Below are 12,093 nucleotides of genomic sequence, written 5' to 3' on the forward strand. Positions count from 1 at the left end.
AAATCTGGTGGTTCTTTGTGGGTACTGCTCAGCACTCACTAATACCATATATGTACTTTTGTTATATTTCCTTGTCCCTGTAGGAAATATCTGCTAGTGACAATCTTCACAGTTATCTTTTTCTGTGTGGGGCATTACTCCCCAAATGCTTCTAAATACATGGTAGTAGCATTTCCTAACATGAAGGTCTTACTCCATCCTGTCTTGTGCATAAACTCATCTATTTGACTGGTTTCTGACCTATACACAGATATTTATCGATGGCACATGAACGTTCTTTTCCTAAGCATGCTCTGTGGGATATAAAACCCTGTCAATTCACTATCCCTTCAGAAGTTCAGTGTTGTAAATCAGCAATTTACTTGCAGCATTCACAGAGGTCTTGTCTTGAATCTTGTTGGTTTTCTGATGCTGCTTGCACACTCTTTCTAATGCATGCTTTCATTTCCTCAGTGTCTTGGCAGAGAGGCTCAGATGCCTCCGAAGCATCACAGTGGTTCTTTCTTCTGTTCAGTTTGCTGTAATTACAATCCTGGTGTGCCCTGCCATTTCTTTAACTTATCTTCTGTTTCATCATACAGTTTCTGTAGCTCTACTTGCTTCTTTAGCCCTTATGTACACACTTTATCTTCATCTCAATACTTTTCCTTGCAAAACTTGAGTTGTGTAATATTTGCCTCCCATACCTAGACAATTCCTCCATCTTTCTGGAGAGGTGATTTGTGTTGTCTTTCCCAAGTCTTGGGGATCTTGTTAAACCTTCCCAATGAATTAACATCATCTCACTTTGGCCAGACTGCTACAAGTCCTGCTAGCTTAATTTAGGGCTACCTGACTTGTATCTGCACCAGATCAGCCACATCTGCAGCCATATCTGACTGACCAAGACTCAGAATCAGCCACAAAGTTGTGTAGAGCCTGCTAACACTTTCCTGGTCTCGGTGCAGTAACTATAACAAAGACCGAGCCTGATTGACTGAGAACTGTCCTGGCTGGGCACATAACATAACAATAAGCTAGTGCTTTTAGGTTATGTGGTTTTGTTTTTCCTGTCAGCACAAAACACACAATGAAAATTGGAAGACGAAGCAGTGCGTATATAATCTAGCTCATTCAATGATAGAGAGATAAGAAAACAGTGTGCAGGGAAGAGAAGGAGGCCTGGATGGTAGGCTGGGAAAAAGAAGTTGGAATACTGGAACAGGGAGAATGACACATGAAAACAGAAGCGTATTTCTGTATTGAACTTTAAATGCTTAAAATTGCCTACACATAAAACGTGAGAGAAAAGGCACACCACTTGGTTGTGGTCACTCTGTGATACAGATGCAGTAAAAGAAGATCTGAAATCAGATGCAGAAACTCAACACAGAATGCTGTCTTTATCCCAATGTCAATGAAATGCCATCTTTTATTGCCCTTCCTATTCTCCAGTTTCTCCTATTTATAACATACATAGCCCCCTTTTTTCTGCTTGCCAAATTTCACCCATCTTAAAATTTGTGCATCCAGACTTTTTCCAAAGTCTATTATAAGGCACTCTTCTTAAGCTTCTTGGTGGATAAAAGTCATGCCAGCTACATAGCTTCTGGAGTGGACAGAGAGTTCTCTACTTGGTAGTTTTGATTTGCCTCTGAGTGTAGCATAGTTTTAGGTCCGTGGCTGCATCTTTTTGCCACTTCCACTCTGGGATCAGAGCAGATGCCCTCTTACTCACAAGGAGAACATAGACTATAGGTATACATTGCATTTCAAACACTGATTTTATTAATATCATTGCATTAACATGAAAGGGCAAAGAAACATAATTCTTACAAGTCAAAAGTTCAAAATAAAATACAGCAATAGAAGTAATCACAGTTACAGCAATATCTGTGTATCACACTGAATTAATTTATCTTTAATATTAAAAAAGTGCTTTCCCTTTAGTGCAATAAAAAGTTGCAAAAGAAAGTAAAGGGTCATTTTCAAGCAAGAAAGTTTACTGTGAGGGTACCATCTTTCCATTGGTATTTCTTCAGCTGTTAACCTCATAGAAGAGTTGCCATAATGTCATATCTGACAGGGTAATAGCTAACAGGAACAGTGCCATGAAGTTGCAGGGCCAAAGGGATAATAGTGTTCATGCTACCCAAACTGAGGCATCTGATGCCTAAATTAAGAGGCTGACATTCCTACATTTCTTCTATGGTCAGAGCGGTAATCCTGCCAAGAGTCTACTTAAATTGGGTTTCTGCTTCTGACACAGACATCTCTTTATCTTAACTGACTACTGAAGGACACTGAAGAGATTTGCTGCTAATTTAAGCATGTAAGCTGCATGCCTAATGCGAGGGGGTGTGGAATCCCCTCTTCCATCCTTATGTTGCATGCAGGTTAGTTGCCCTGCCCCTGCAGATTTCTCCAAGAGCAAGGCCTTACATATCTGAGTGGTGCCCTTTGAAGGTAACTAGAAGAAAGCAGAGGGACAGTGCACTTGTATAAGGAGCACTTGCCTGCACTTCCTTATAGTTTAAAGCAAGAACTTCTTCCCCCTGCACCTCTCTCTTTACTAACACCATGTCCCCATAATACCACTTTCTTTTACAGGGAAATTCCTAATAAAGGCATAAATTTATGACGATAGGACATTTGCAGAGCGGAGAGGAGACAGTTCTGAATGTTGAGATTCTAGTTGAAACAATTCAAACCACATGAACCTTAACAATCTTTCCTAAGGGACACTGTTGTCCTGGACTCTGTTTTCCTCATTGCATACTCATTCCTTTAGCTGTCTGGTAAGCAAGTGTGAGGCTCCGGAGCATTTTTTCAACAGCCACCTCCAGGGGCCTCTTTAGTGCAGAACATTCCAGCTCATGTTGCTACTAATGGCCCTAAGTCTTCCATAAGGTTTGATTTTTGGTTGTGGCACCAGTGGGTAATGGAAGCTCTTCTCCTGGGAAGGTGAAAGACAATATATCTACTCTACAGAAAGTTGCCTTTCCATGTTCTAGGCTACTCTCTGCCCAGAAGTGAACCCCAAACCTCAGAGCATGTTCAAATCATGCAGGAGCCTAGCCTCATACAGCTATTGCATCTGCCATGCTCTTTGCACATGCAGTTTATCTATCCAGGACTAGAAAGGCCTCCAGGCAATACTGCGCTCATGATCTCCGAAATTCTTCAGAGGGTCCTGATGTTATTTTCATTTTTATACAAAATCATGCATGGCAAATACCAAGGCAATTTTTCTCTTTGTTGCTGAGCTTTGCTGATGTTCTTTCCTTCTATTGGCTATGTACTGTTTTGCGTCGAGGGATATGTTTTGCCAGAGAAAAACTTGTAGGTTTTTGAGGTGCAACTTTGTCTTGTTGTGCAGTCAGTAGCCGTGGTGTGTGCAGTTACTTGTAATATTACACCCACAGAAATCATGGTGTTGCCCTTTAAAAGCCCACTTTGGAAGATGATAGCAACTGAACATTGATATGGCAGGTATGAAATTAAAGAACTAAATCAAAATACTGTAATTTAGCTTATAGTCAAAAGAAAAGAATAAAAAATAGCTACACTGTTACATAGTAGATAAATCCATGTCTATAATGGCCCAAGATGAAGGTCAGTCATCTCTGCCAACGGAAGAGAGATATTCATATATCTCATATTCATTCTTAATCTTGTTTTAAACATCTTTTATTCATGCAGGGAAAATAAGGGGGAGAGAGGCAAAATGAGGATACTTAAATGCTTCCAAATAACTAACTGTGTTACAGAAAGAACACTGTCACTTCCAAAAGCCATCAGGATTTTAGTTTTGTCATTAATGCTGAAAACTGAACAGGTGCATCCATCCTCAAAACTTTCTCCAGTGTTTGTCTTACATTGCTGCATAACAGTAAATGGCTCTTGGGACAGGATACATCAGCCCTTAGACTCTTCAATATTATATTCCCACTAGGTAAATCTCGCTAGTATTTATTCATTGGATAAAATTTGGGTCAAACACCAGAATCATACTATTCTGGTCCCCATTCAAATTTTGAAGTGATCCAACTGTGATATTTACCTTTCCTGGAGAACTCATCAATTCTCTTAGTTTAAAAATGTAAAATGCTGTAATCCCAGGAAATAATTAAAAACAGTAATAGGGTGTCATCCAGTTTTTAGTAGTGATTGCCATACAGATCTTAAACAATAATGTCATGCAGTCCTTAAGACAAAGAGGGTGTTGCAAAGTTTACTACTTAACCTTTCAATGCAGTTTTTACAGTCCTGTTGAGATGTCATGCTCTGCAGTAGACGGTGTGAATGTGGAACTAACTCTTTCTAATTTTTCATGATAAAGAACTGGACATTTTTTGCAGAGGTGAGCTGCAACATGCTTTCGGAAAAAGGTATAAAGATATTTCCTAAATTTTTCTCCAACAAATGCATAGATCACAGGGTTGATACAGCAGTGGATCATTGAAATGGTTTCTGTCACTTGGATTGCTTTCCCCAGTTGACCACTAATTTCACAAGTACTGAGAGATAATGAAGTTTGAAAGGTGTACAAAAAAGAAGCAATATTAAATGGTGTCCAGAAGATGAAGTAAAAAATCATGATCACAAAAATAAGTCTGACTGCCTTCTGTTTTTTCTCATTCCTACATCTCATTAATGTTTTTAGAATTTGGGAGTAACTGAAAATCATAATGATCATTGGAAAAATAAGTCCCAGGATGTTCATCTTTAAAATACAAAAGTACTTCCAATTCATTGAGTCACCTATTGGATAATGAGGGCTGCATGTATAACGTGAATTTTCCTTTTGACTTTTGTGAAAAAAGATTCCTGGGAGAGAGAATAAAAGAGCAACAGCCCAAGTGACAGTGCTGGTGAGGATGCCGTAGGCAACTGTCCTGGCTTTTAAAGCAAACACTGCATGCACTATGGCCAGATACCTGTCTATGGTCAACAGGATTATGAAAAAGATCCCACTGTAGAAGCCAAGGAGGTAGACACCTGAGAGAATTCTGCAGAGTGCGTCTCCAAAAATCCACTCCTGGGCAGCATAGTAAGCCCAAAAAGGGAGGGAAAATATAAACAGCAAATCAGAAATTGCCAAATTGAGCAGGTAGATGTCGGTCATGCTCTTCAGTCGCTTGTATTTTACCAGGATAAGGACAACGAGCATGTTGCCCAGGAGGCCAAATATCACCACCAAAGAGTAAAGCGGTGGCAGAAATTTTGCTGCAAAATTCTTTTCTTCAGAATTCACGCATGCTATTGCATCGTCGTAATCAAATTCTGTTGTCAGTGGCAAGTTGTCTAAGTCAGCGGTGTAGTTTTCCACCATGTGTTCATCTAGAAAAGAAGAAAAGGATGTTTAATGGCAGGACACTCCATAGGCTTGTGTGAGAGGGAATGAAACCCCTTGCTGCCCTCATCTAGATTACCTGTGGCTCTTGAGCATGTAAACCTTGCTGATGCAAAGAAAATAAACTTGCAGAGCACAAACCTTCCCCCTCCCCTTCCCCTGCCCCAATCTCTATAGCTATGAAGTCAAGTTGCTGCATGTTGGAAGTGTGCTATATACCATTTTCCACGTGTAGTTGTGTGGTCTGTTTTTCCTCCTCAGGAGAGCATGTCGAGCTTAGGAGCCAGCTGGAAGCAGAGGGATGATGAATTTAACCGCAGCAGTGGTTAGTTTGGGGGCGTTGTGCTCAGCCGTGGCTTTCAGAAAGGCCAGAGAGAGGCAGGAAGGGGAGGGCACGGCAGCTGGCATGCAGCACGTGGCTGTGCTTGTCCTCAGCAGCCCGGCCGCATTCAAATCGTACAGCCCACGCTGCAGCTCTCATCTGAGGAAGAGCAGGCACTGGCAAAGGCACTTTGGCAGGGGTAAAACCTAGCTGACTGCTGGCTCATTCACGCCTTACTGAGGGCCTTAATGTCAGTGGGAATGAGGTTGCAGGTAGTGTAGAAATGATCTTGCTGTGGCGCCAAGCGTACTCACCCAATGAATCTGCCATCCTGGCTGTTGCAGAGCAAGCAAGTCGGCAGTGTTGATCTGGGATAAAAGGGCAAATGTTGTGTTGCTCTGGAATAAAAACAGGCTGTAGTTCTGTCCCCTTGAGAAAATACTGGACACGTTCCACTTGTAACCTGCATGGAAATTCGTAAGTGAAAGAACAGATAGGCAAACAGCTTCTAAAATGGCATTAAAGATTTCAGTTTCTATCAGCGTGGCCGATAAATCTTTTGCCAAATAAATGGAAAAGAGGTAGTGCATTTTTAGCACAGCTAGCATTTTATTTGAGTGTACTGTTCTGGATTTTAATAGAAACTATTCTTGAGTCATATTATTTGCTTATTTCCTAATTTTATATTATCTGAAAATGCAGGCTTTTTTGGCAGATAACCTCTGTGGCATCCTTCTGCCAATTGATACACCTCCTCAGTGTTGGTTAAATTAATTGGACTGGTTGATCTTTAACAGCCCTGATTCAGTAGCTCCAAAGTTTACTTTCGCTCATTGACTTGGAGGGAGAGCAAAGGTAAAAGCGGGGTTTGGCCATCACTATGAGGAATATGCACTAACATATCCCCATGTGTGTCCACTGTGATGATGATGCAGTCCTTCATCATTTGTTAGTTACCCCTTCCTACAAGAAGACACTGTAAATGGGGATGTACAACAGTAACCCACAATCTCTGTGTCTCCAGTTTTTGTTTGTGGACTGTAGAAAGAAATGAGTTTTCCTGGCATGAAAGAGTCACAGCATGGAATGTAAGTAGCAGGGTTAAGCTGTGAACACCCTTGGGCAACTTCTGTTATGGTGTGAGCAGGTAAAGGCTTGAGAGTTCAGTGTAAACTTACATCTCACCCCACCCCAAGCCCCCGGTAAGAGTGTCAGCCAGATGCAGAAGCATAACTTTGTGTAAATTGGTCTCCAAAAAGTAAGAAGAAATTTCTTACTGACCCCTGGAAAAATGAGAGAACTTCTCTAGGTTCCGTGGGAGGCAAGGAACAGAATTTTGTGAACATGGATGTAAGAGGGGACAAACATGCTTGTCACTTAGTGGAAAAGTGAAATTGATGCATTTGGTGGCCATTCAAATAGAGCAATTTGCTAATATCTCTATTTCTGTCTGGGAGAAATCTAGTTCTTTTTCCTTCCTCAAAATGACTGCTTTTATCAGGCATTGTATTTTCATGGCAGATTGGTGGCAGTTCTCTTGACAAAGGCAGCATATTGCTTTCAGCTCGGGAGACTTCAGTTCTCTAAGACTAAACATAGCTGAAGAAACTAAGTTAGTAATTGAGGTGACATACAGACATGCCCCCTATGTTTTGGTTCCTGTGTTTTGGTAGAGGCCACATTTAGTAAACACAATGGTCTGGTCTGATCTACGGCATGCAAAATTTCTGGAGCGTCTCAGTTTATGTCTAGCTACTCAGCTGTTTGAGGAAAGGACTACTTCCTAATATGTAATTATAGACCACTCATGACATGAAAGACCTAGCTTTAACTTAATCTTTTATATGTATATATATACATACATATATAGATATCATATAAATAATCTTAACAAATTTTACTGATTGTACAATGTTATATATAGTTTTCTTTGACCTTGTGTGTACATACATATATATACAAATATACACAATACATATTTATACATATATATGTGTGTGTGTATATATATGTGTGTGTATATATATATACACACACATACTCATGTATATATATAAATATCAAGATAACAAAAATCTTTATTACCTAGTTTGGAACTGAGTTTGAGATTTACAAACAACAACAAAAATGTAGGAGTAGCAGAACTGATAGCTAGTTTCCTATTGATTTTGATCCTTTGCTGCCCGGCCTTTCACCTTCCCACTACCAAAATTCAGTTCCTGTACAAGTTACATTCATGTGGTCCAGAAACATGGCATGTGCTGTGGTTGTTTTGTTTACTGCCTGTGACCTCTGAGCATTTGGTTAGGGTAGAAGTCAGATCTGCACCTGTGCAGCAAGCACGAAATAGGAAAATATTTTCTAAAATTCATTCCAAAAACTTCCTTATCTTATGCACATAAACATAGTTAATCACAAAGAACTCCACAAAACTATTCTTGCTAACAAATTCCGTAGGAAACCACTGATTGCATTTGATTTTTTTAATTTATCTTTAACCATTTTTCCAACTTTCATTTTCATGCAGAGAGGAGTGTTTTCTGCTGAAGCTGAAGACCTTGACAAGAAATCTGGTTTGCCTCTGACATAGCCTAGGCATGAACCTTCAGAAGTGGGAGTGTTAGTAAAGGAACCTCCAGATTTATCTGCATTATTGTGCTTTAAGTATGTACAGGCTTTTTTTGAGGTGATTATGATTTGGGGAATAGTAGTTACATAGCTTATTTACCTCTTATTTTTCTTCTGAAGTTATAAACCAGTCTTTGTGGAATCTTAAGGATTTTCACTTGCAGGACTTTTTTGCGGGCTTTATGACTGCATGAGGCCGTCAGCGCCTCACTGTCCTGCACACACACACACAATTACAATGTGCACAGGGTAGTTTTGGTTGTTAGGAGAAATTCTGGACAGTTTCTACCACAGAGGGCAACCGAGTCAAACCTAAGCTAGAAACTTGAGGCGAATATTTTCTTCTTTCCTTTCTAATTTATCCTGTATGGTTACCATGCAAAAGAGTCTGAATACATGACCAGTCCAACAAACAGCTCTCTCATTTCCTCACAGTGGACTGGTTATGTTCTGAATCTCCAACAAGTTCAGTACAGTGTTGCGTGACTTAGGCCTTCAGTCCTATTTGTGCATTTGGCCTTGCTGGGAGCCAAAATACCTGCACCCTGTGAAGTAACTGTGAGGCAGGCAAATAAATTGCTCCAAGGCTGCCAGTGTTGTCCATGGCTGTAACAGCACATGCCATGGCCTTATTTTGATATGCACCATCTACCATCTATCATCTATCTAGTCATACACTCAACGTTCCCCTTGTGACAGCAATCTTGATACCTGCTGCCAGTCTTCGTAGCTCCTGTTCATCAGTACCCCTATCTACAGGGCCATAACAGAGTCCCTCCCACCAAACAATAGATTAAATTAGAACTGTTGGTCCTTTCGCTCTTCAGACTAATTTCTGGTCCAAATCATTGTTGTACCACAGGATACACAACTGAGTGAAATTGGAGAGATGAGAAAGAGTTCCTGCAGGGCAGATTTGGAGTTACAGCTTCAAGGGGAGAAAATTTGAATTTCTTAATAATTTTAATGCTTCAAGCCAAAATGGATGTACTTGGATTTCATTGCAAGTTATAACAAAGCTGCACTTACTGCAACATCAGAGATTCTTGTAGTGAAGATACAGCATTGAATCATGACTTTTTGGTTTCTGTATTTGGACCGTTGGGCTTCCTTAAGAGACGCCTTGTTAACTCTTGAGTACTGATTGATATCTGCAGGGTATTCTCTTTTCTATAGGCTTGTCTAGGAGCTGGTATGACTAAGAGACATTTCCATATTTTTGTAGTTCAATCTCAGGGACTAAGAGGTGCTACACTGACTCATTCTGGGATAGTAGTCATCACAGCTCATTGCTCAATGAACTTGCTGAGTCCTGAAGGGCTTTTGGAAAAAGTTTCCTCATGGAAGTCAGGATATTCAATCCTGAATAACTACAGGACCCTCAATAACTACAAGATAGAGGAGCATCCACACATTAATGGAGTCACTTATCTCACTTATTTCCTTTCCTTTATATTTCCCCTTTCAAATCTATAAACAAATAACACAGAGCTACCCCCACACACTTGTTCTCTTCCTTCTTGCAAATGGTAATATTTGTCACATGGAAGAAGAAATGACTTAATGACTTGTAGTCAGTTCAAAAGTATGTGTCAGTGGCATCTAGGGGACTTTATGAAGAGAAATGAACAGAATGCTGCCCAGAGTAAAACTGAAACCTAAATGAAGAAAAATAATACCCTGATAGCAGGTGTTGCAAGAGAGATTCCATGTTTCCTGCCCACAGCTCTGTCCTTTGCCTTGGCTTTTCCAGAAGGATTCTCTGGACAGGCCAAACTACAGAGGAGACCATGAATGGACCAAAGACAGTTTAGGGAACAGACATTCGCTCACACTTTTCTTAAGTTACCAAGAAAGATGAAGGAAAAGATAGAAGTATAAACTAAATGCTATTTGTAAGACTCTGAGGTGATGTTTTCCCTCAAACACATCTTTTCATGTGGTACAAACCAAGCCTTTCCAGGATATGGTTAAGGAAAGACAGTCCCTTCTAAAATTATACCTCTCTTTGGAAACCTCTTCTTTCATGACAGCTGGGCTTTAGATGCATCTTCTCTTCAAAATTGCTTACCTCCCACCTGATTGATTTTTACACTGTTGTAGAACTTGCAGGGAAAAATATGTTCAGGCCTGGAAAAAACAGACTTAATTCTCCATAAACGCTTTGGATCCTGTTGTTTCTGTTCCCATCAAAAGCAGAACAGCAGTCTTGCAAAAATTCTGAGCTTTTCTGCAGTTAAGTAGATTCAGCTCATGTCATCACAAGACAGAAGAAGTAGTAGGTATTCTTATAAATAAATGTAACGTAAGATATCAGCATAAGCACTCAAAATAAGCTCTCTGAGAAAGAGAAACTGAGACAGAGAGACATTAAATTTCTCTTGTGTAGGCTAATTCCTGTGCTAGTGTTGCAGTTCAGTTTTTCTTCAAGCAACTGTTTCAAGTAAAATGTTGAACTAAGAATAATTCAGACAATAATTACGCTCATAACTGTTCCAGGGATGAACTGGCGTATAATAAAGAAGGATAATGGTCTGGAGTGGAGATTCCCAACATACATTATAGGGCCGTGGCCATCCTGCACTTCTTATGTATTGCTCTAAGTGTCTCCACACAGAAAAGTTTGAACCCACTGCTTTGGTTGTGTGAATTGTTCTTGGAAAATTACAGTGGGATTCTCCCATGAAATCGAATGTTGCTATTGCCACATGTTTGATATACTTCAAAATAAGATTTATATCCTTAGAGTACTACAGCTTTTGGTAATACCGAAGTGGCAAGTTTCATTTATCCAAGCAGGAGAGCTCACCTTCTCTTGTGTGCAAGAATGGTACAGTTTCAGCATCATACTGATGGATTTTATTCATGTAAAACCTTCACTAACATGAAATTGCAAGCCAGCTCCTGCTTGGCTGTAAAACTGATATTTCTAGTTTAGATATGGACTGCTTTCTAGTGTGATGGCCCTGAGACTTGAAGAAAGAAAGAAAGAAAGGAAGGAAGAGGAACCAATCCCAAAGAATCCTTCACACCAAGATAACGAACCAGCACTTTAACAGATTAAATACTTGAATAATACAAAGAAACCAGGCCAGTCTGTGTAAGTTAGTGATGAAGGACGTGTGCTGTCTTCCTGTGATAGAACTAGATGTGACTTAGATTTGCAGAGCTTAGATTAAGTATGAAGAATTTTATATCTAATCAGTTTATATCCTTAGAGGAAGATGTTTTCAAGTAATTGACCTAGAACAGCTTCAAAACCAAGGCTTAGGAATTTTCTGATACAAAAAAGATACAATTTTCTACACTGTTTGTCTGATTTAATTCCCAGCTCTAACACTTACTTATCCTGTCTTTTAAGCTAGCTACAGAATCCAGTCATTCCTGAAGACAGTGTCTATGCTTAAATGGTAGCTCCCCGGCCACTGTAATTAGGTATATATACTTCCCCACTTAATTAATCTGTATCTATATATAAACATTTACATGTAAAAGAAAGGAAAGAAAAATGAGTTACTCACTGATTTACCAAGCTTGTTTTATCTGACCATATCTTCTTCTTTGTGACTGAATATCTAGTTAAACCCTATCTTTGAAAATAGGAAATAGCATTTCCTGTGTGATCTATTGCAAAACTATTGCAAGAACCAAGGGCATGGTTCTTCTTTTCTGCAAAAGTTTAGTTTCCAGACTGAGTTCAAAATTGAGATATGAAGACTTTAGAGACATCGCTTGTTCTGCTCCAGCTAGAGTTCATTATCTAAACCAGCACATTTTTCTTCAGGCTTAAGACAGTTAGGTTCAATTC

The 12,093-nt window shown here is 39.7% G+C and overlaps 1 protein-coding gene across 2 annotated transcripts; it reads right to left on the reverse strand.

Moving 5' to 3' along the window:
- Positions 1–4,160: 4,160 nt before the first annotated feature.
- LOC134136135 (C-C chemokine receptor type 2-like) lies at positions 4,161–11,829 on the reverse strand. Of its 2 annotated transcripts, XM_062567867.1 has the most exons (3): positions 11,807–11,829; positions 5,972–6,120; positions 4,161–5,322 (listed from the first exon to the last, which is right to left on the reverse strand). In XM_062567867.1, the coding sequence occupies exons 2-3, from the start codon at positions 5,985–5,987 to the stop codon at positions 4,241–4,243; spliced, it is 1,098 nt and encodes a 365-aa protein (XP_062423851.1). In that variant the 5' UTR covers positions 5,988–6,120; positions 11,807–11,829; the 3' UTR covers positions 4,161–4,240. The 2 variants fall into 2 exon arrangements, with proteins under 2 accessions (XP_062423851.1, XP_062423850.1); XM_062567866.1 differs by lacking the exons at positions 5,972–6,120; positions 11,807–11,829 and adding an exon at positions 5,555–5,596.
- Positions 11,830–12,093: the final 264 nt, after the last annotated feature.

This window comes from Rhea pennata, chromosome 2 (genome assembly GCF_028389875.1).
Source record: "Rhea pennata isolate bPtePen1 chromosome 2, bPtePen1.pri, whole genome shotgun sequence".
Classification (NCBI taxonomy): domain Eukaryota; kingdom Metazoa; phylum Chordata; class Aves; order Rheiformes; family Rheidae; genus Rhea; species Rhea pennata.